The following is a 24,609-nucleotide window of genomic DNA, read 5'->3' as shown; positions in this document are numbered from 1 at the left end:
TCATGCCAACCTTATGACAGTTCCCTGGGCCAAATTTAGCTGTGTTTTTCCCCTCCGAAAAAAATGACCCTTTGGAACCCACGGTAGAAAAAATGAAACCATTTCAACAATTATATGTCTGTTTTGGCTGTGAGAAATCAAGCTGGAGAATCACACTAAAGAGCATGCTAGCTTGTGACACTCATATACACATACAACTCTTCAGTGAGCTGGCGACCCCTCATCTTTTTCCCGCGTCGCCTCAGGGACACAACATCAAGAGAAGTCTTTTAACTATCTGACCTCTGAACATTTGGTTGAGGAGAGTGGCAGGGACATTACAGACATATAATGATGACTCTCAGAGAAAGAAAGAAAAGACTAGGCGATGAAGGAATCTCATATTTGCTTGTGCGATTATACTGTTGACAGACATGTGTGAGAATGTATTGCTTATGTCATGGCATAATGAGATGTTGCTACATAAGCCTCGGGGAGAAAAGTAAATGAGATATGCTGTATACCTTACAGAGGCTATTGCAATGGTAAAACATCCAAACATCCCATAATGATATATTGGCCAAATGTTTTAGACATGACAAAGATTCCTCCCATTCTGTCCGTAACATGTAAAGAATAATTAGTTGATAAAGCATCTCTCATGCAATGTTGTTACATATACCAATGAAAAATAATGCACTATAATTCCTAATATAACCAATGTAATCATGAGCTAATAATTTGTTTATAATGCACATAACCAGAAAGTCAAAGGAAGTAGTATAAAGACAGAAAGTCAGCATAATGAGGCATGTTGGAGAGGTGTATGGATCACAAAGTAGGACTTTCCTCAGGAGGACTGGGAAGTGTGAAACCAACTAACCTTTAAATTACTGTAAAGAACACTGTCACACTGTTGTTTTTTTCCTGAACTTCACCTGCTTAACTTTACTTGCCTAAACCTTACCTAACAACCTACAATGGATCATTTACAATGGATTGTTGTATGTGCATTTTTATAAAATACTATATGAATGGTTGTGTGCCTATACGCTGGATTAATTAATTGATAAATTTATTGACAGATAATTGATCTGCAACTATTTTGTTAACAGAATAATTGATTGAGTCAATTTTTAAGTAAAAATGTCAAACGTTTCCTTAAATGTCAGTATTTTAATATTTTCTTCATTTTGTCTCATCGTAAATTTAATACCTGACTTTTAGGGCTGATGGACATACAAACCAGACAGTTACAAGTCATCATCTTAGGCTCCAGGAAATTGTCGTTGACTTTGTCTGAGATTTCATAGCAAAACATTTCATGGATTAATCAAAAAATAATTTACACATTCATCAATAATAAAAAAAAAATGATTAGTTTTTTTAGTTTTGAAATTTTTGTATCAAGGCCAGATACAATATTTTACAGTAATCAATCAAACTAATAATCACAGATAATGCTGATGATAGTAATTGCTCCTGAAAATTACAAAGTCAATGTATTGTCTATCCATACCCATTTGCAGTATGGCTGATACATGACTGAAGTTATTGACAGTCACTTGCACACACGCCAAACACATACAGAAGCAAGTGTAGGCGATTGGGAATGCTATTAATACACCTATAAGCGCACATAGACACATGCCACACACTCATAAAAACAAGTGGTGTGATGCTATTAATATGCCAAGAAACAGCAAGGCAACTCAGTGTCCTAAAACACATGTGCACTTGCATGATCACACACAATAACACAAGTGTTTACTGACAGGTGACACCAAAAATAAACTGGCAAAGGTTCCATACACTGAGAGTTACACAAAGAGTCTCAGTGTTCTTTCAAGAGAAACAAATGGGCACTATTAATACACTGGCACCAACACGCGCCAACACTGATGCGCTGATACACGTGTACACGAACGCTCAACTGTCGCACAAGCAGATCCTACTTATGCAAACACAAAGACCTGCTGTGTACACTCAGAAGAAGCAACTGCAAGCTATTAATATCTTGGCGTGTATAGAACGGACACACACAAGCACACACACTTATGGATGCGCACATACGGAGATTGATACTCCAGCTGCTCGGAAGCAGAGGGACAGAATGTCCCCAGCAGCTGTGGATTCCTCTAAACGTAAGGACGGGGGAGGGACGCAGAAAAGGACGGAGAGATAGGTGGTGGGGAACTGGTGAAGGTGGCCAGCATGGTGAAGTAGAGGTCATAAAATTGCATGTGTGTGCACGTGTGTGTGTGAGAGAGTGTGTGTGTGTGTGTGTGTGTGTGTGTGTGTGTATTCCTGTGATCAGTTTCACCCTGTATAAAAACGTATTCCATTGATCAGTTTCACCCTGAATATAAACATTTACACTCAGCACAAGTTGGCATGCTTAATATCTTCAGGGTTCAAGCGGATCCTTAAAAAGTCTTCAAACGCACTGAATTCATAAAAAAATATATATATATATATATATATATATATTGGCCTTAATTGGTGTAAAACTGTCTTGAATCAATCTTTTAAGTCTTTAAAATGCCAATAATAAATGTTAGGTAGGATATAAAGAATAGTTTTTTTTTCTGATGTTGCAATTTAAAATCTACTTTCAAGTACTTAAAATAATATCTAATTTTTAAATACTTAATCAAATACCCTACAACACTCAGCACCAGCAACTCAAACATTCACTACATCCAACTAAATGACTAATGAACAAGCTTTTTTGAAGGCAAACCAAATGGATGTTATGAAAATATTGATTGTTTTCCATGTGTTCTACTCTGGAAAGTTTTCATTTTTGCTGCATTTGAAGTAACCCATCTAAATTTTCAACTTGACCAAAAAAGTCATGTTTTATGTTACAATGAACATTTGGTCAAAATGCAAACAAAGTAATAATGTTGTATCATGCTTTTTCCTTCAGTTTTGGTTATTGTTAAATTGCTCATAAATATAATTTTAAATGGCTTTTGAAAGTCATAAGCATTAAATCCAACTTGCTGTGAGACGTAGTAACCCCTGTTACTAGAAACAATATTGTTAGCATCTGTTTTAGTTCACATGACATTTTGTCACTGAACTCCTGCTCTTTCTGCTTTGCTGCTCATCTAGCCAGGCATAAACCTCAAGCCTTTTGCCAGTGTTTATGTATACAAATAGTAGCTAGCACTTAACCTGATGTGTGTGACTTCCAAACGTATCCAATACCACTGTGGAGTTCACTCCAACAATAAACAAAGCACATTTTAGGGCCACAGTGTGGATATAAATACTGCTGAGGGACATCTGTAACTCTCAAGCTGCAGAAATGAGCCAATGAAGCCATTCAACCAAAATAGCAGCTTCTGCTTGCCTAAATGAACCAAGAGGATGTTATGGTGCAGACTAACTTTAGAAACAGGAAGTCACTGTTTCTCTGTGTGTGTGTGTGTGTGTGTGTGTGTGTGCGCGCGCGCGCGCACACGCACACGCACCAGTGAAGACTGTGCATGTCTGCAGGTGTGTGCATGTAAGTGTGTGTCAGTGCTTTGGTGTGTTGCTGCTGCAGAAGGCACACAGAAAGAGGATGATGGTTGTGAAACGAATATGCTATTACAGAAACCAGAAGTTTGTCTCCTCACTATTTTTAGCACCACAACGCTCGAATGAGAGAGACAGAAGCACACACACAGATCTTATCTAGATGCAGTTCTCCTTATTTTTAAATCGTTCCAGATTTTATCATATAAATAGCATGTCTTTTCAGTTTTTTAGATGTGTCTTGTGTTCTTAGAGCACAATTGAGGAAACTGACCAAGGAAAAGAATGTTAGCTAAAAAATACCTGAAGCAACGCACCAACCAAAACAAGTGCATACTGTAAATGCTCTCTTGTACAGAAGTGAACTCTTGATAAGATGGGCGTAAGTCATCAGCAGCTTTTTATACTTTTCAGGCTCAAGATGGAAGAAACCTTGACAGTTCAGTTGACTCTAAAAATGCATTATGCGATGACCAAGCTGGCTTTTGTGTCCAGTCATGTGAGTCACGTTGTAAGTCACAGCTTTGGTGTCGTTACAAAAAACTCTGTGGGGACGTTTCTTGTTGTATAAAGTGAGTTGAGTTCAGATACGTATAGTCGCTGCAGCCTGGTCTTCGCTCTGTATTCAGGGTAAAAATATACCGCAGGTGTTTCTTTTCTGTTTAGATGAGACTGACTTCCTGATGATTTCCTTTCTCTCAGGGCAGCTGACTTGTTTGGTAACCATGTGTGTGTTTTTGTGTGAATGTGTATGCAGATTATTTCAGTCCCCATCACCACAAACACCACTGTACCGCTGCTCCAGTGATTGTCTGATTTCCTTTGAAAACACACAGACATTCTTCTGGTAATACATAGTGTTCTGTTGCAACAGGTAATTCCTGTTGCACATTTAACTTTTTTAAATTACAGTAAAAAAAAAAAAAAAACAACCCCAAAAAAAAAAACATCCAAGGCTTAACAAAACAGGTCCTGTCAACTTCAACAGTGACATATTGTTACAGAGTTAGAACCAGCTGTGGGGCAGGTTCAGATATTTTTAGAGATTAGGTTTTGTCTGACATGTCATAGCTTTGTTACCTGGCAAGGTAGGATTCCAGTGACGCAAGAAGCGTGTAAATTGCATGTATAATTTTTTACAGGAGGCTTAACTTCCTGTGTGTAGCTGTGCTCTATGATGAGCAGTACAAATGCACCAAAATTTTAGTTCACACAAACTTTTTTTTTTTTCTGTTACATGCAGAAAATACATGGTTTTCTCCACAAACTAATACTGTTGGCATCATGAACTTTGGTTATCAAGCAGGACAACAGAACTGAATCATTTTGTTAAAACTGTCAAATATTATCTGGGACTGTAAATAGTTCTGGTCTTATTAACTCCCTGCCTGTTTGTGCATGTTCTACTGTGTGTAATTATCACTTGACCTGCAGTAATAAGAGTGTGGGAGTGTTTTCTTCTTCAGAGGAATTTTGTCAACCTGAAACGCCTTCACAGACGTGAGTGCTTCTCTCTCTGAGTCAGTCCTGCTGTTGGGAGTAAGGGCTAAGTAATGCCGCCTGGGTCTGTGCGACTCACCGTGTGGTTCCTGCAGGGGGGAAGTTCAGTGGGTCTTGTGTGCAACCTTTTTATTGGAGGTTTGTTTGGAGCTGCTGCTGCACTGCTGAAAGTTAGATCTGATGTTGTGTCTGTAATTTATGTAAGTGCTGTGGACTTTATTTCAGTCAATGCGCTATTTTCTTTGGGGGAGCTGCTGTTAATTTTAATAGTAGATGCCAGTCCAAACCTTCAAAAAGCTTTGTGTTTACTTGACTTATCTGCAACTGCTATGTGGGCTTCTTGTCTTATTTTTAGTGTGCCTTATCAGTTGGTTTGATAATGTAATATTCTATTTGCTAACTCCTGGATAACTCTCAAAACAAGTGAATAATTGCAATGCAAGTATTTTTTCTGAGATACTGTGATGTGAGAGGCAGTGTTGTCATCGCAAAGCTGTTACTGTGTTACAGTGTTTTCCACAGTCAGTAACATTATTCAGCAAGGTATGCCAGTAAAGAAACGCTCACTTACAGGAATTGAGTGAGTAATGTTGAGTAATATTTTGGGTTGCAATCATTCAGGCATACGGGTTCAGTAAATTTCCATGTCCTTCCCTCCCTTCCACTGTCCCTCCACCCCAGAGGGAGCAAGGTGTCTTGTTCCATACTGTATCTGTCTAAGCTTTTGTATTGGTACCGAAACATTCCTCACTGTGTTTATTGGTTTCAGATGTCAGTCACTTTGACACGTGAAGCGGTATCAAATTATCTGTGAGCTTGCATTTGTTTTTGTCTTGTTGTTATGGTGCATCACAATAGTTCATCACTAGTCATCATTAGCCTTCTGTCTGTTTTATAAGTCTTACCGTCAGGCCCATGTTGTGCCATGCATGGGACAGTATCTTTCAAGGTGAATACTAAGGCTCTTCTAACATATTTACAGTGGCCTATAAATGGATCAAAACCTTTTCGCACTCTCCTGCACCTATAAAAAGACATCTGTCTTTCGTTAGGACACCAGAGCTTGGTTCAATTGTCTTACCCATGCTAAACTTAGCTTTTCATTTCTTTCATTTTAGTAAAACCTGGAAGGGAGATGACAGATTGATGTACCTGACCCAAATGCCTTGACCACACAATGTTCAAATCCAACTTCCCACCCTATTTCCTTCATTCTTTTTTTCTTTTGTGCCCCTCCAACCCCAACACACACAAACAACCCCACTCTTGTGCCTTCCTGAATGCAGTGTTGGACAATGGCCAGTTCACTTGAGGCAGGAAGACTTGAATGAAATGAAATATGACTGGTGAATGTGCAGAGTTCAAGTACAAGTACACATCTGGGTATACACTTATGCCAAGTAAACTGAGTGCACTCTTGATCATGTTTATGTAAAACAAAAGTCGTAAATGGCACTCAGATTGTTCTCAAACCTTTTTCTTGATTATCTGTTTAAAACATGCTCCCCTTTGTGTTATGACATCCAAGACATTTGTATTACTTTTGATATTCTTCATTTATGATGATTCGTATGAAACTCCCGATACCTTGTAATACCCTTCAACAAAATGATGTGTTATTCTCTCTCTCTCTCTCTCTCCTTCTGTAGTGGATGTGATCATCAGCAATCAGGTTTCTTTATCCATACATGGGGAGCAACCCATGGACCTAAGTGTGACCCAGAGGTTGTTACATCCAGGCCTAGATACGGCCATGCTGGCCCCCCACCCTCCCTTCTTCCTGGGACCCCTCACCTCTCAGCATTGCTCCCAGTTTTCCCAGCAGCACTTGCCGGTAAGGACAAACTTGTGTGTCAGGTTGATAAAGGAGAGCTTCAACAGCGCCAATTATAACTAGCGGCAACTTAATTATATCGGCTTAATCTATGATTCATAGTTTTGATTTGTCATTTTAAATAATCGAAATGTGTGCTTTAATCTTTCTGTATCATCAGCATTCAGTACATAAACAGAGACTTAATATGACTGAATATGCTCATTTTATTTGGATGAGGGTTAGATGCACGGAGTTAAAGACAGATGGACCTCCTGCCACATCAACCACAAGAACAAGTGTGCTGCTTTTGCTTTTACACAGGCTGAATCCTCAGCAGAAATGAATAAGAAGCATGTCAGGTTACTGTAAAAAGACCAGCCTCTCAGCATTAGATGCTGATGGATGCTGATCATGAATCAGACAGTTGAAGCTGCACCTCTAGTGCTATATTTTATACTATATTTTTATGCAAATCTTACGTACACAGTCCAAGCTGACTAGATCGGTCAGTATTAACATCTGTTTGTTGTTTTTCTTCTCAGTATAACATTGAACAGAGAGAGATGGAGCAGGGTAAAAGAGAACAGCTCCAACACTTGACACGAAAGGGTAGAAAGGAGCAGAGTGAGTATCACATGTAATATCATGTAATATATTTCTCCTTACTGTAATGTGTTTTCGTAGGTTCTCTGAAAGACCATTTGGCTGTTGACGTACTCCTCGTCTGAGTCATAGAACACTGTATGTTTCAATGAAAAAGAAGGGGATTTCCAACAGTGCTGTGATCTATTCTCAGATTCCAAGGAAATTTGTACTCATATCAAACCAAAGTCAAACAAACGCACTGGTTTCAGGAAACACTTTGAGCTGTTTTTAGTGTTACAATGTAGAGGAAGTGAAGAGAGCTCGGAGGAAAGTGACAACTATCCTGGATCCAAAATAAGAAAGTACCCGACTTCTTATTGCTACTATATTAATGTTTTAATTATTAAATCTAAATTGTTTTTTCTTTAAGAAAAACTATTTACCTTTCTCTATCAAAAACATTTGTCTTAATTTAAATTGATCAGTCCCTCTGTTGGCTGTATAGGTCTATGGCTGTACATGATCCAAATCACTGTCTTCTTCCTGATGAAGTGACTTTATTGACTGGTAGGTGCTGTGGCCAGTCCATTGGTTAGACAGAAACTACGGGAACACATCATTATGAAGAGTCAGCCCACCCATGACCGGGTCACTCCCAACCACAGCAGTCCTTCACCAGGATACAGGTAAGAGAGAAAACAGATCAATGATTTTTCAGAGTAGAACTTAGGCTTGCAAGCTGCAACACAGCACAGATTTTGCAAAAAAATATGACTGACATTTTATTGTTATAATGAAGTTCTTTAGTTTTCCTGATTTATATCATAATAAAAGTAACACAATAACACTGAAATTTGTGTTAAAAACAGCAATTTTTTTAATACCAACTCAGAAAGGAAGCAGTGTATCTTAAATTATTTTGGTTACCCAGGCTACCGGTTCCAGACATGTCCCCTAAGTCTCAGCCTACACCCTGTGACCAGCGTAAAGACCTCTGCCTGCGCAGGACAGGTGAGACACCTCTGGTTGTTTTTTTTCTGTGATGAGGGTTCCCACCCCAGGGTTAAAGCTGTTAAGGTCACTGGTGATTTTCCATTTCAGGTCTGTTCTGTTGCGGTGCTCTCTGTGTAATTTGAGTTTGACTCAGAAGTCATCCTACTGCATAGCTCAGTGGGATATTTTGTTCAGTGTGATTCTTTTCAGTGTCTCAGCAAACTGTCATTACATGACATATTCTGGACTAGAGAATGAGAAAGCGAGGAAGAAAATGAATGTACACAGGGGTGTCCTTACCAGCGAGACGAAGGAAACTCATTAAGCACCAGGCCTGCAGGGCCAGAGAGAGACCGAACGGTCATAAAAACAACAGCGAGACACAAAGACCAAAGCAGTTACATAACTTTAGAGAAGGTATTTGTAAAATGAACCGCGTGAGAGTCCAGTGGCATGTCCCTCGCCATGTGAATGAGAGTGGGAGTGGTTTTGTCTTCCTGTACATCTCTGCGAGTGCACGAACATTATTTATTTGTGTTGCCCTAGAACCCTTCGGTGCCAGCACACACACACACATACACACCCTCCAGTGCTTTTTTTGGCTCTGCGACAACACAAAGCTGCCTTTTATCTGCACTGAACCAGTCACTGATTGATTGTTTTGTTTGGGCTTATTGGAGCCTGACCAATGTAAACATGGGAGTTTTTTATGTTATTGACCAGGGCTGTGGTATTTGTTTGGTTCAGCTGTGCTGTAGATTGCTGTAACTTGGTTTTGTTACGGAAATTGAGTGCGTCCTTGTAGTATGTGCATTGCTGTGTGAAAGCATTGTTGTTGGTGTAAACGTAGTATAAGTCTGTTTATTATTAATATCTGTGCATTTGAAAGCTCAGGGTCTTTACTGTCTTTGATACCTTCGGGATTAGTATATCCGTGTCTGTATCTGTGCTTCGTCACTTATTTATGTGTGTATATTGTGTGTGTGTGTGTGTGTGTGTGTGTGTGTGTGTGTGTGTGTATGCAGTGTCTGAGCCCACGCTGAAGTGGAAGTTAAAGAAGCTCATCAGTACAAGGCCAAACCCGCTGCAGCGTAAGATCAGTGCTCCTCCCATGGTCAAGCACAGGACAGAAACTCTGGGTAAAGTATCTACATTTAGCTGCAACACTGTCTCGTCATCGTTTACCTACATCAAGTTTATGCTGCTATGATAAGCCATTGTTATATCTGTTACTTTGTTACATATATATTTTTATGTGTACTGTAGAGACACAGTTTGATTCATTTTTCAGTTTGATTTGTGCCTCTTTTGGTGCCGTTTGACCACATCTGTTCTGACAGTGAGCTGATGGGCGTGTCTCAATTCTGTCATCCAGACTCCTCCCCGAGCAGCAGCAGCAACCCAGCATCAGGGTGCAGCTCACCCAATGACAGCCTCAATTCGGATAATGGTCACCTCCCACTGGCTCATGAGGTGAGCCATTCCTTTATATTTTGTAGATATTCTTTCTTTAAGGGATAGTTCAGATTTTTTTAAACTGGGGTTGTTTGAGGTTCTTACCCATAGCTAATGTATTACCTACAGTTGATGGCAGTCAGCACACCCCCAATTTGGAGAAGCAGGCTGGTCTCAGACATGGAAGCTAAGCCATACTGCTGTAGATAGGGTGAGCAATGAAATGCATTTTAGCCACATAAAAAGTCCTTCAGAAAAACATCTATAATAGGTTAAGTATACACTACACTGAGTGTATTTTCACCACTTTACCTTTAGTCATACAGCCCATTCCAACGGGGAAGCTTTAAAAGCTTTAATGGCTTCAGTTCCACATCTTCACTCTTGTTGAAGCCACCAGACTTAATTAACAAAAATGGTGATTTTGGCTCGCGGAACACAGGAGCTGCAGGTATACTGCTGCCTCAATCAGTTAGTTGGTTTGTGTTATTGTGTGACTTTGATGAATCCAAACTCACCCTTTTAAACACCAAAGTCACACGGTTAATTTAAAAAAAAAAAAAAAAACATATCGAGGAGTCTGGCTTTAAAGAGAGCAATATAGCGGCCTCAGTTCTCACTTGGAAATTGCTGTCTGACAGAGAGGTAAAGCATTGAAAATACTCTGAGTATAGTGTACACTCAAATTGGTGTTTATTTTTTTAGGTGGGACTATTTTAGGTGGCAAAAATATGTTTTGTTGTTTGTTGTTGTTTGTTGTTACTTCTCGCGTTACACTCCAGCCTTCTTCTCCATACTGGGGGCATGCTGACTGACATCCACTGTAGGTAATACATTAACTATGTATAAGTACATCATAGAACCCCACTTTAAAAAATCCAAAGTATCCCTTTAATACTACACTTTAGAAAACTTTAATCTAACAAATACAATAAAGACTGTCAGGCAGAACTTCAGACTTTTGGTAGATGTATTGCAACTTCACTGAGTTAAGCTTGTCTTGTGAGCAAGTGAGGCAAGTCAGTGTGCAGTTTTTTTTATACAACCCTAAAGCTGACATAAATCATAGCATATAGCAATTCAGCAGACTGTCTTAGCCGCACCAGCACATAATGACGCACAGGTTAGGAAACACAATGCAGGGGACAATAAGTTTTCAACCTTTATGTACATCTGTTCTAACTTCACATTATGGTTTAATTCATGATATATTTCCTAGAAAACCTTTTTTTTCTTTCTTGTTTTTTTTATTGCTAAAAACATATTACTCTGGTCTGCCGGTTTTATCTCTGCTCTTTAAAGGACAACCACAAAAAGCTGAATGTTAACTGGGCATTAAATGCAGTACACTAATGGTGCCCTATGATTTAAACAGGGAGACCAGATGGCAGGTTGTACAAATACATGTTACTTGATCACTCCTCATCTAATTAAAATACTGATATACCATATACCCATTTTCTCTTCATTATATTTACCATAATTTCCCTTGCTGGTTGGCTTGCAGATAATTTCTTTAATGAATATCTCTGTCTGATTCAGGCACAGAGGTTGCTGGCCCATTTTAGCTCCTCTCCCAACCCCACTGCCATGCCCAACATCACTGCTGGACTTCCTGCTCAGGTTAGCAAAACTACTGTCTAGGGTTCCCTTCATAATCAATATATAAACTGTTGATGTTTTATTTCACAAAAAATACAGACCCCATGGAGATGTACTCAATCTATGAATACATGTGTATGTCAGGCTTAATGTCTAAAATAGCGCCTGCACACTTGGTACACTTATAGAACAATGTGGTGTCTTCAGGGTTTCACTTCCCTCTTGATCTCAGTGGTGCTTTCATATCTTGTCAGTCAGTCATGTGGTAGTTTAGTCACTGGATGACAATGCGAACATGTTGGTTGATGAGTTTATCTCTACTGTACATTGCAAACAGCCCATGAAGCCCTCGCTGTATGCACTGACACTCCATTTTGCTCATTTGTGTTAAGCTGCAACCATGACAAGGGCCTCCCTAATTCCTACTGACCTTTCTGGCGTTTGTGACCATCATGTCTCCTCTTATCACCTCTCTCTGCAGGCTGACCTGCGGGTAGCGAGGCCATTGGCAGTATCTGCTCTGCATCAGGTCTACCTGCCTCTGGAAGAAAGCAGTCCAGCTCTGGCTCAGTCCTTGCAGCCTGTGCTCATACTGGAACCACACACTGGACTGGTGCACTCCCAACTTGTCTGTCGTGAGTTTTATAACAATGAATGTGTTGTACAGCAGAAACAGAAATACCTTAATATGTACACGTACAGAAAACAAGCATCTAGACATGCAAGTGACAACACAAAACAAAGATGTGTAGAAAAGGTTTATACATTCTACCTGCGATTAAAGGTCTGACTTCTCTCCAGTCGGTGGATAGTGGGATTCATAACAAATGACACATGTAGCTGGATGGCTGCCCTACCTTTGCGTCAGCCATGACAATTCCAAGCAATCAACAATTTGCATACCAATGGCTTGTGTCACTTTGGGGTTATTTCAAAATCCACCATTCAAGCTGACTCGTTCATGCAAGACATCTTAGTTAACCATTATGATAAGCTGGCACCACCACTAGAGGAGGATTGGGAAGCCTGTTGCCTCCTCTTTTTTGGTGTACCATCCAGAAAAACCTTAAAAAATCCAAGTTGCTCTGTTCAAAGGTGTGTCACTGAATGTTGTCTCGCCTCAGTCTCAGCAGCAGTCTTCTGGATGTCGCCATCAGGTTTAGGGAGGAACATGTTTCTTTATCTGATTATATTTGGCAAATATTTTATTTTTTCTTTCTTTCAGAAGAAACAACTATATTTTCTGTGTATTTAGACAACTACAATGTTGCAGATATATTACATTTAATTTTTAATTATTGACTTTGCAAAAATTTTAGTCCAATGCAACATATAAATGAGGTACAACCCAAGCCACAGTCAATCAAAGAGATAGCTTCCAATTTTATTTAGGATGATGTCATAAATGCCTTACTGAGTGAAGATCATGTGGAAAAACATTGAATTCCAGGACCTTGCTGTTTATGATTTACATGTCCAGAGCAGCTTGTGAGTTACTTGAAACATGACAACTGACGTGTTCTCATTTACCATAAAAGAATTCCAGATATCATCCAGTTGAAGAGGGATACAAAATTAACATTGTCTTTAAACCCCTGAGCTTCTTTGCCCCAGTGACAGGGCTGCTTTTCAGAGAACTCGTCTCTCAAGGTGCTAAATGGACACACCTCTCCCCACAGAGAAACTCATATAGTAACAAAGATAGCAGGAGACCCTGCAGAAGCAGCTCAATAGGCAAAACATTCTTTGCTTCAGATTCACTTAAAAAGGCATAAAACTTTGAACTGGAATTAAACTCAACTCAACTAAACTCAAACTGTTTACTGACGTTAAATTTAGTCTAGGTACACGGGAACTGGTGGGGAGTGTGGTGTGGGACTCTATTGTGAAGTGTAAGCTTTTATTTTGTTGTCTGTAATCAGGAGGTTATGTAATTCATGCAGGAAGTTTTTCACCTTGTTTGTTTTTTCACATATTTTGAGATTGGGCAGTATATAGCTACCCTTCTTCAGTTTCCTTCTTCTGCCAATGGCAGTGAGTAGATTTTGTTTATTAACATGATGATTAAAATTTGATGGATATATTGCAATACGATATATGCATTTGTGATGGTATGTTCAGTTGCTTACCTGTACCTGTAAGAGAAGCACAGACCAAATTAATGTTCACATATTTTCTGTTGCTTATACATGACATTTGAATGACAAAAATAATCTTCTGCAGGCTCACCTGTCGTTTCAGTACTGCCAGTCAGAACAAAAAAGCATGTATATTAACCATTAACAGCACTCATAAGTGGCCTTTTTCACAGCAGACATTCCTACTTGTTTTTGCAGGAAAAGCAGAGGTGGAACTAATAATGTCAACAACTTCTGCATACCCTTTAGGTGTGCAAGTTCAGTAAAGTAAAGTAACAACTGCACTCCTCCTGCTAAAATATTTCAAAATGTGCAGCAGAAATGGTCTATTTGTTTTAAATCCAAAACTGCAGGAACACTGATGTCTACTGCTACATTTCTTTTACCTGACTGTGATAATATAAATGGCAAAAGGGTGTCCTCTACTGGACTTTTGACAGTGATGCAGCTTCACAAACAATACAGAAATGCACTGTAAATTCAAATATCATCAATACAAATTTTCCTTTGTATTATTATTAAGAACATGAATACATGTTCTGTATTCATGTTCTAAATAAATAAATATTGGAGTTAAACATGAATAGTTCATCTAGATGATCATAATGTCACTGTCAGCTTTACTTTCCTCCTACCCATTTACCTGTATTTTCTTTTTTTTTCCAACTCCTTTTTTTTGTTATGTTTTATGCCCCATCCATTGTGCTTCCACGTGTACCCCTCTGCTTTCTCTTATTCTGTCTGCCCCATATTTATTTGCAATCTTTTAATCTCATTCTGTCTCTCCTCCTGTCTGCAGTTCACGGTTTGAGCTCCATTCCTCTGCAGCAGCAGCCTCGCCTGTCCTCCCCCACCAGAAGGGAAGGCGTTGTTACCTTGCCCTCCCACAGGCCCTTGGAGCGTACACGCTCAGAGCCTCCGCCCTACAGCCACTCACCTCTTTCTCTGATTGCCAGCCAGCACCCACTCAACCAGCACCAGCTGCCACAGCAATTCCCCAAGAGCGGACTGGAGAGGTTCAAGCAGAATGCACACCTGAGCAAGGTGAGAGGAGGCAGGCATGGACACAAGCATGTCACACACAAATAAACTAATACTGATAGCAGTAAATCTTAATAGGGTTTATTCTGTAGCATCTTTGTGTGGACTTGTGCTCAGATTTTCCTTAAGAAAAGGTTTCCTTTAAATTTGACTAAATACAAATCAAATCAAAACTAAATGATTTATTATCAGTTGTATACAGGTGTGTGTTACTTGTTTACTTGTTTACACTGTAAAACCTATACCTTATATCAGTTGACATGCAAGTCCATTGAGAAGCCTTGTCTGAAACAGATCCCATCAGAGGACATGGACCTGGAAGAGACTGGATCTGGATCAGGTTCGGGGCCTGGGTCCATATGCGATTCAGAACCTGGCTCGATGTGTGAGGAAGTATACCGCAGGAGACAGAGCACTGCAAGCACAGACTCAGTTTACGACACAGAGTCAACTACCTCCTCACGCGACAGCTTGATCGAGCCCTCACATCTACTTAGTCAGGTACTGATATGAACTCATTAAAAGAAAATTGCATTCATGCTTTAATGTTGTTTTTTTGCTAGAGATAAAAGTATATTGACACTAACTCTCTGCTAATGAATTTCGCATTTTATGAATAATTATGTTTGTTGCCCCTTGATGGTACTGATGAGGATCAGTTAACAGGTGTATGTTAGCATTCCAATGAAGCTTGTACAGCTCTACAATAATGTTTGCAGAACTTTGCAGAAGTATGTTTAGTTCATGTAACCAATAACAAAGAACAAACAGGTAGTAATAGTTTAAAAATTGCATTCTTAGTGCTTTTGTACATAAATGTACTTGTTGGAAGCATGTTATGACATCAGAGGGCGCTGTAGCTTCATTTATACAAGATGAATGGAGAAAGAGTTAAAGTACTGTGGAAGCATGCTTGGCAGGGCTGTATTTTCTTTATCAGTTGCTTGTTCTAGACACGCAGCATTCAATTGACCAGATAATGAGTAGTTGCAATGTACTGGAGAGAGGCATTTCACTAATGAGTATGTGGAGGTTTACTCCAGTTAGTCTTTGCCATGCTCTGCTGCTGCTGCTGCAGCAGCTGCAGTTAAATGCTCCTTCATTCCTTTTTCTCCTTTTCACCCACCACCCTGGGAACCACAGAGGCAGGTGATCCTTAGATCAGGTGTCCAGCTGGACCCCCTGGGTGTGCCTTTAATTTGGCCTCATCAGCCTCTGGTTCGGACTCAGTCCTCCCCAGCCTCCACTTCTCTGCCTCCTCCACATCCACCCACAACCCTGCCTTCCCTGTCACTGTCCAGCCCCACAGCAGACATCCAGTTACGTTTCACCACAGGTGAGGGACACTTTCTAAAGGAAAAAATGTGAAAAAGAAGCCACGAATCCCATTAGCTGGTGACATATTTTGGGTACTATTCATATACAATATCATCATGAAATACTAAGGAAAGAAAATAAGATTAAGAGATGATGATGATTATGGTGTGTGGCTGTACCCGAAAGATGTCACCAGCTAGTGTGTGTGTGTGTGTGTGTGTGTGTGTGTGTGTCTGTGTGTGTGTGTGTGTGTGTGTGTGTGTGTGTGTGTGTGTGTGCGTGCGTGCGTGCGTGCGCGCGTGTGTGTGTCTGTCTGTCTCTCTGTCTGTCTGTCTGTCTGTCTAGGTCTGGTTTATGACGCTCAGATGCAGAAACACCAATGTACCTGTGGGGATAACAGCCGCCATCCTGAGCATGCAGGCAGGGTCCGGAGTATCTGGTCCTGCCTGCATGAAAGGGGCCTAAGGAACCAGTGTGAGGTATGAGCTGCACTCTCTCTCTCTCTCTCTCTCTCTCTCTCTCTCTCTCTCTCTCTCTCTACAGATCCATAACTTCACAGGCAATATTATATGGAGTATATGTATATTTTTGTCTGTTTGTGTGTGTATGTAGCGTATCCGCAGTAGGAAGGCCACTCTAGAAGAGCTGCAGTCAGTCCATTCAGAGAAACATGTGCTTCTGTTCGGCACCAACCCGCTCAACCGCCTCAAGCTGGACAACCGCAAGCTGGCTGGTAATATCAATGTTAATAATAAATAATAATAATTTAAAAATATAGTACTGTTAGAATGATAATAGATATAATTATACATGACATTTGAATGACAAAAATAATCTTCTGCAGGAATCTTATCGCAACAGATGTTTGTGATGTTACCTTGTGGAGGCGTTGGGGTGAGTGCAACATACGCACACATGTACGCGCGCGCACCCACCCACACACACACACACACACACACACACACACACACACACAAACATGCGTACACACATCGGAGAACCCTTAAAAAACACAAGTCATGTGGGAATCTTTCCACTTATCTAATTGCGTACAGCAAACATTACATGGCTGATTATGCCTCATTACGCAGTTAAGCTAATAATAGTACAAATTGCTAATGCTATTGTTTTTGGCAAAGACAACTTTGAAACCCAATCAGAAATCAAAGGCTGTAAAATCGTGAGATGTGGGAGAGAGAAGAAGAAGGGGAAAAAAGAGGGTACACATAGAGACTGTTGCTTGGAGGGGTGCGTGTCAGTGAAACTGGCTTTTTTTTTTTTAGAGGGAATGGGTGTGGGCAAACAGGGAATGAGAATACAGAAGAGGAAAAAGAAGATAAATTGCGAAGGTAGGAGAGCAGAATAGATTACGTAAAAGATGTTTTCTCCTCTTATGTAGCAAAACACGGATAATAATGCCCACAGGAAACTGTTGTGAAGCACAATGAGAAGAGAGGAGACAGATAAGAGAGGAGGAGAGAACATAGGAGAAGAAAAAGGGGGCTGGGTGTTAGTTGATAAGACGACTGATCTTCCTGGATTTCCGGACCTTGGCTGCTCTGGTGAAGAGGGGTGATTGGAACAAGATGGCAAACTCTGTGATAAAAGAAATTCCTCTGATTTCATTGTTCCACCACGGCACACCACCAATTTGAGTTTTGAAACATGGAGTAACACTGAAACACAAGACGGGTTTTATATGGAGAATAGATGCAACAAAGGGAAAGTGGATATGGGGAAAAAAGGCGGTCTCAGCAATGGTTAGTATCCACTGAAGTTAAAGGTTTCGCCATCACACATTTTTGTCGATAGACTACAAGAATGCACTGCACTATAAGAATAATGATTCATGACATTTATACTTTCAAAATAAAGGAATTTCAGGCAAAAGTAAACTTAAGTTAGTTTGACGAATGTAAATCATCATAGACAGAACTACCAATAGCTGACTTCTTATCGGCTGATAGCAGCTGCTGACTGACAATTTCCAGTGTGACTGTCAGGTAGAATTCTGCAAACTGTCCCAACTGGATGTCAGTAAATCTTGGTGAATCAGTCGAGACCAAGTCAAGTTTTGATTGAACTAACTAAAAAAAGAAAGAAAGAATTTTTTACACTGTTTTTTTATTGCATCTGCATGCAAATAATGAGTAGTTGTCTGACTTCTGAACAGTCTTCATGTGTCTCATCACTTTTGTACTGACAGGTAGACATTGATACAGTCTGGAATGAACTTCACACATCAGCAGCTTCCCGTATCGCTGCGGGATGTGTCACAGACCTAGCACTGAAGGTGGCCCAAGGAGAGCTGAAGGTGTGTCTTTAATGTCAAAACTGTATCAGTAAATACCGTGTGTTTTGTCAGGAATTTCAAAGCTGCAGTGTAAGAGGTTGTGATGCCAACTAACATTATATACAATACAGAATTGCTTCAGTGCTTCCCCTCCTGTGAATTGCTGTTGTCCGCAATTAAAATAGATGTAAGGTATATAATTTAGCCAGATGTAAGCTTGAAGATATGACCTGTGATGATTGACCCCTGAAAGCAGAAAGGTGTTAAAGTTTTTGCTTTCTTCTCACAGAATGGCTTTGCAGTGGTGAGGCCTCCTGGACACCATGCAGCCCACTCCTCCCCTCTGTAAGTACAGCAGCATACACACGCACACGTGCCAGCACACACACACACACACACATACACACCTGCATACCAGGAGCCAGGAGGTCTCTACAAAGTGTTTCAAAGGATTTATTACAGATCAGCTACACTTCTGAGTGTGAGAGAGAGAGCAAGCCTATGTCTCTCGATCTTAATGTGTGTGTGAGTTTGTGTGATGTGTGCTACCTGACTGATGCCGGAGGCAGTCTACCTCCTCCACTCGGTTTCTTTTAAAGTTTCAAGACAGAGCAAAGCACCTCAAAAGAAACTGCATGTGTGTTTGCGCTGCACTGTATGTGTGTGTATTCGTGTGCATGGATTTGTGTCAGTCTTTGATTGGAGGCATTAGCCAAGTAACCACATTCAGCTGGGGCTGTGTGTGTGCTCAGCAGTGCTTGTCTCTGGTTATTTATGGGATGATAATGACTTTTGTTGATGAGCAGATTTGGACAGCATATATATGATATAACCCCCCCCCCCCCACACACACACACACACACACACAAAGGCACTCGTGCTGAGTTTACGACTCGTGCTGACACTGCCACTTCCAACATTCCTCCATTGTTTTTCATACATCAACACTTTTTCTTTGCATACCTTTACTGAAGACAGCGAGAGTTGAGGCAGCTGCTGTGCCAAGTTGTGAGTTCATTTCTCTGAAATCATCTCACACGTCCCGCTGCAATTCACACTATGTTATCATTTGGAATGTGAAGTGAATTTTACGATAAGCTTAGTTTTGTGTTTGTCTAAAAATGTGTGGGTTGTGCGTTTCTCAGGAGTGCAAGATTTCAGACTCAGCATAATGTTCTAATATGAAAAGTCATTTTTGTTTGTCAGCACTGGAAGATGAAATACAACTTGAAATGAAACATCCTCATTTCTTCAGTATTTGCAGTAAATGTTTGCCTGGCAGGAGTTTCCCTTTGTGACTTGTACATTAGAGTGCTATGATTTTCAGAACCTGGACTTAGTAGTCACCACATGACACCGTACAATTGGAGACATGTCTTAGAGGTTCCTAAGGTCCATACGGTGATTCTATGCTATTAATTTGCTGAAGATGTCCTGATAAAAACATGTGGCTGCCTCCCTTCCTGTCTGTTTGTCCACAGGGGCTTCTGTTTCTTCAACTCTGTGGCCATCGCTGCCAAGCAGCTCCAACACAAACTCAATGTCAGCAAGATCCTCATCGTGGACTGGGTGAGGATCAACCGCAGGATCAGCATCACTGGTCCCCACATGGATAGGAATAAACAGACAAAAACACACACGCACCAGCACACAAATGTATCGTGGGTACGAAAAAGGTACCAGAACAGAAGCAGAGCAGCTCTCCACAGTAGCACTCCCATTTATCATTTATTTCATTAAGGCACTGTTATCTCTGGTCTCCATGTGACATGTCACGCATGCTCAGAGTAGACACAAAGTCGCACACAATCTTATGAACACACAGTCACACACGTGCAGATATTGATCCACAGCCAGGTAGTCAAGTCTGTTCACCATGTGTGTGTATATGAGGCTGTACCATGTCTCTACACACACACATTGCTCTCTGACATATTACGGCATCAAACACTAATTACCACTTGCTTCATCAGAAAGATTTTAAGATTAAAACACACCAACAGGGAAAAGCCTTGTAGGTTTAACAGACTCTGCTCTGCATTGGGGTGATATATTTTGTGAACACTGTAATAAAAGAATAAATAGTGACGTTGCTTTTTGTGACTTGTGATACTTAAAGCAAATATGCTAATCCATTGAGATTTTAATTGTATTTTTATCATGTGTGAAATACCTGTGTTGGTAGCTTCCTAACCTGTCATCTAATCATTGTTTAGGATGTTCACCATGGCAACGGCACCCAGGAAGCCTTCTACAATGACCCCAATGTGCTGTACATCTCTCTACATCGCTACGACAATGGCAACTTCTTTCCTGGTAGTGGACATCCCAGCGAGGCAAGTAGTCTTCCACAGCGCTGTTGTGTTGTTCCTCTTTGTTTGTGTTACTATGGTGATGGCTAGTTGTTTGTGTGTGTTTTTGTTCCTCTGCATGTACCTGAATCCTTGTGAAAACAGTAGAACAAAAGAATCACACATGAGAAACATTTAGGACACAAGTTCTCATTGTAGAGGTGATGAGCTTAGTGAATTCTTTTACTGCGACTCCTTATAATAATACAACCCATGTGAGGATGGTACGTTGGCAAAGAAATAATTGGTAATTAAGTGATCCCACTGGGACATTAGGGTGCTCAAAACCCTTGTGTTTGGCACATACTTGTCAAAACAGTAAGAATGATTGTCACAATATATCCCGGAATAATATGCATTATATAAAGCCTGAATTATAATTTGAATTTGGTTGTGATGATGGATCAGAGTCTGAACTGCACAGGAAAAAAAATGGGACAGGTTATATGTTATCTTGCAGTGTGCAGGGGTTTAAGATCAAAGGATCTTTGCTATGAATGGGCCTCAAACCAGCCAGATCAAACATATTTTACTTATACCACTGGAACTGAAGAAATGTGGTCCCATAATTTTGGCTGCTTACAATATAAAACCAAACACAAAGTGCTTGTCTTTGATTTTAATTGTTTAGAATTTCTGTTATAGTTTTCCAGCTCAACATAAAATACTCATATTGGCTTGTTTGCTTTTGTCCATTGTCATTTTGCAGCTTTTTGACTTCTTCAATCTTAAATTTCCAAATGCTACAAATGTGTTTATCCGGAGAACTCACCATAAGCCCACGCACTTTGATTCTGTGTATCTACTGTAGGTTTCATTTCCCTAGTTCAAGTTTATTTTAGGATCGTCAAGTCTTAAGATGTAAAAACTTTACAACAGGATGTGTACAGTCGGATTGCATGCCTATGTTTGCATACAGGAAATTGAGATGCCTATGAATTCTGCATGCGGTCTTACCAGAAACCAAGTGTGATGACTATCCCCAGTCGGATGAATTGACCCCAACCCACGGTGGCATTCACAACCCATTCAGTCCCTCCACATCCCCGCCTTTCGCTCTCCCATCCTCCCCCACAATAATGAGGATAAAATAGTCAATGTTTTCCCATAAAATCCCCCAATGAGGGACGGTACATAAAACGCTCTGCTGGCTTGGATGTGGCTTTGCCTTAAGTGGCCCCTCAACCTCTGTTGAGCTGTGTGGTAAACCTCTGGAGTCTAGCTGTCCCCCGTGTAGGTATATAACCCACCATGGGGTAGTGGTGTGATGTCATAGCCATAACAGAGAGTGCCGAGTACCACACAGAAACCAGTGACTGCCTAATCCAGTCCAGCAACTCTTGAAACATGAAAGAGAGAAAGAGGACAGAGAGGAGCACAAGAGACTTGGAGCAATAGCAGGAATTGTGTGTGTGTGTGTGTGTGTGCATGTGTGTGTGTGTGTGTGTGTGTGTGCATGTGTGTGTGTGTGTGTGTGTGCGTGGCTGTAGATGTGTGTGTCCATGTGCATGTGCGTGTGCATGTGGGTACATTACCAGTTGGCAGAGGACAGGAGGCCTCATGTGTTTTTAGTTTGCCCTGTGAACATCCCGTCCACTGAGAGAAGAATGGAGACAGACGCTCTGCGATGCTCATCAGCATTCTTTCAAACATCCTCTCACACCCATACACACTCATTTCTACACACACACACACACACACACACACACACACACACACACACACACACACACACACACATACGCACACAAAGGAAATTACCACGCCTTGCTGCCAAGAGTGTGTCAATCAACCTCCTCATTCTGCCCTCAAACTGACACATTGACTGATGGTGAAGGGCTTTGAGAACAGCTAAATGGCTTCTAGCAGGACTACAAAGAGAAAGGCAGGAATCTTTAAACCTTCTTTCCAAGACCCGGGCCTCAGTTCACTCTCTGCCCCCAAAATATGAGGTCAAAGTGAGAGAACGTCCATCGGCTCCGCCTGGCATTTTGGGAGTGCACGTCAATCTCAATACAGCAAATGAAATCCACTAAAATCATTTACAGTGCGTCATAAAATGTAAATAAATAGTGTAGAGTAATATACCATGCATGTTTTATTTGACATGTCATACATACCGAACCTACTAAATTCCATGTGCACTGTGCAAAGCGTACAGTCGTTCCAGTTAAATACAAATAATGTATTTTTAATTTATAAATAGAACATTTTACAGCATAAAGAATGTGATTCTAAGGCAGCAGTTTCCAAATGTGCACTATTTCCCAGTATAGCTATAACCTAGCTTGGGAATCATAAACGGGTGTAGCTCTCTTGTGGCTCAGAATGATTTATAGGGCCATTTGACAAATTGTATCAAAATCAAAATGGAGGGACAGGGGTGTTGAATTAATAGCCATGCGTCTTTCATTTAGGAATCATAATCACTCCCTTGTGTTGCCTTAAAGAGATTCAGTCACTTTTCCTCGATTGGTGCAATGCAAGGTTTTGGAACAGCCGCACTTGTTTTGTGAACATTTGACACAAATCTGTCATCGTCACGCAGTTTCTCAACTTTCGCTGGGACTCATTACTTTTTTTTTGACATTCACAGAGATGCTCTCTCTCTCTTAGTCTCACTCTCTCTTCTGTCTCACTCTGTTGTCCCATCCAGGTGGGTGCAGGTGCAGGCGAAGGCTTCAATGTGAATGTGGGATGGACGGGAGGTTTGAACCCTCCCATGGGTGATGCAGAGTACCTGGCTGCATTCAGGTAAAGAACGTGTCTCATTTAGCCACATATTGCTTTCTGTAGTATTCTGCAGTTTGTCATCTAGAAACAAGGGTCCATTCTGGAGTTTTTGCATGTTCAAGCCCATTTGCTAAAGAATTGATTTACTTTATACATTAGTCTGTTGACCATTCACAAAAGCATAATATAGTTTTTATATTGGTGAGTATGCTTTCCTACCTTTTAAGCTTAAGTCTGTCAATCAAATGAGTTGCATCATTGTCAGGGTTGTTACATCACCTCAGGTATGCTGTCAGTGAAATACTGAAATGTTAGCATGCTGGTTAAGCCAATAATAACACCAGGTACAGCATGGGAGAAAACAGCCAGATCAAATAAAAGCAGAAAGCATTTCAGTTTCATGAAGAAAAGGAAAGTGTTTTTTTTTCAGCAATTAGAATAAAAGGTGTATGTGCCAGGAGGACAAACAATAAGCCACTATAATCTCTCCTACTTGTTGAAGCCCACTGAAATTCACACCTGTGAGACACACTTTTGAGCGTATTATCGCGCAATTATACTGTAATGTTGGAAGTTGTCGATTGCGATGGATTATCTATAATAAGCATTATTACAGAGTTCCATTTACCTTGTTAGTTTGAGGTTGGTGTTGGGAATGACATCACACCCAAGTTGACAGCATTTCAGTACAACTTAGTTGGAAAACTAAGATGTTGTAACCCTAGACTGTAAATTAAGATGGACGACATGTCTGAACGTATTCCCACTGTACAAAAATGAAGCCAAATATTCCGGATACAGCCATTGCCATCGCAGGTGACTTCATTTGAAGTCAGAGTCTATGCAGTAGTTATTTTCACAGAATCGAGTTCTTGTTCATACACCTGTCCAACCAAGCACAAGCAGTGCCATTTATCACGAGCACACTGTTTGGTGTCAATAATTTCATCAAACCCCCTTTTTATAGCATCAAATAATTAATTAAAACCTACCTTGTCAGAAGATGAACACTTGAACAAACATAAGGGTGATAAAAACTACCTTAAATGACAGAAATCATCATTATACCAACTAAAATACATCAAAAGATTTAGTTTTTAGTTTGGCCCATGTCCCATCAGTTAACATGGTGTCAAGTCATCTGTCTTATACACTGTCCATGGTTGTAACCAATACCAGTTTAGCCAGGTTAGCCATTTTCAACAAGACCAGTCAATAGCAATGCATTACGCTGTATTTTGACCAAACAAACATCGTAGCTACCTTCCAAAGAAGTCG

The 24,609-nt window shown here is 40.5% G+C and overlaps 1 protein-coding gene across 5 annotated transcripts in view; it reads left to right on the top strand.

Annotated features, from left to right (window-relative positions):
* Positions 1–24,609, top strand: part of LOC121953971 (histone deacetylase 7-like) — a 48,187-nt gene that overhangs the window by 13,909 nt on the left and 9,669 nt on the right. For 3 of the 5 annotated variants that reach the window (XM_042501263.1, XM_042501271.1, XM_042501287.1), the window contains 19 exons: positions 6,657–6,841; positions 7,366–7,447; positions 7,980–8,094; positions 8,340–8,419; positions 9,427–9,540; positions 9,777–9,874; positions 11,399–11,479; positions 11,940–12,093; positions 14,396–14,640; positions 14,932–15,138; positions 15,781–15,973; positions 16,300–16,433; positions 16,567–16,687; positions 16,799–16,848; positions 18,161–18,268; positions 18,537–18,592; positions 19,729–19,816; positions 20,464–20,583; positions 23,255–23,352. In XM_042501263.1, coding sequence (XP_042357197.1) covers positions 6,657–6,841; positions 7,366–7,447; positions 7,980–8,094; positions 8,340–8,419; positions 9,427–9,540; positions 9,777–9,874; positions 11,399–11,479; positions 11,940–12,093; positions 14,396–14,640; positions 14,932–15,138; positions 15,781–15,973; positions 16,300–16,433; positions 16,567–16,687; positions 16,799–16,848; positions 18,161–18,268; positions 18,537–18,592; positions 19,729–19,816; positions 20,464–20,583; positions 23,255–23,352 — 2,329 coding nt within the window. Of the gene's footprint in view, positions 1–5,118; positions 5,208–6,656; positions 6,842–7,365; positions 7,448–7,979; positions 8,095–8,339; positions 8,420–9,426; positions 9,541–9,776; positions 9,875–11,398; positions 11,480–11,939; positions 12,094–14,395; positions 14,641–14,931; positions 15,139–15,780; positions 15,974–16,299; positions 16,434–16,566; positions 16,688–16,798; positions 16,849–18,160; positions 18,269–18,536; positions 18,593–19,728; positions 19,817–20,463; positions 20,584–23,254; positions 23,353–24,609 lie in introns of those variants that run through there. The other 2 variants (XM_042501280.1, XM_042501296.1) reach the window with 2 other exon arrangements.

The sequence above is a fragment of the Plectropomus leopardus genome, chromosome 2 (genome assembly GCF_008729295.1).
Source record: "Plectropomus leopardus isolate mb chromosome 2, YSFRI_Pleo_2.0, whole genome shotgun sequence".
NCBI classification, from domain to species: domain Eukaryota; kingdom Metazoa; phylum Chordata; class Actinopteri; order Perciformes; family Serranidae; genus Plectropomus; species Plectropomus leopardus.
Note: the sequence above shows the minus strand (reverse complement) of the source record. Positions and strands in the feature narration are given on the sequence as shown.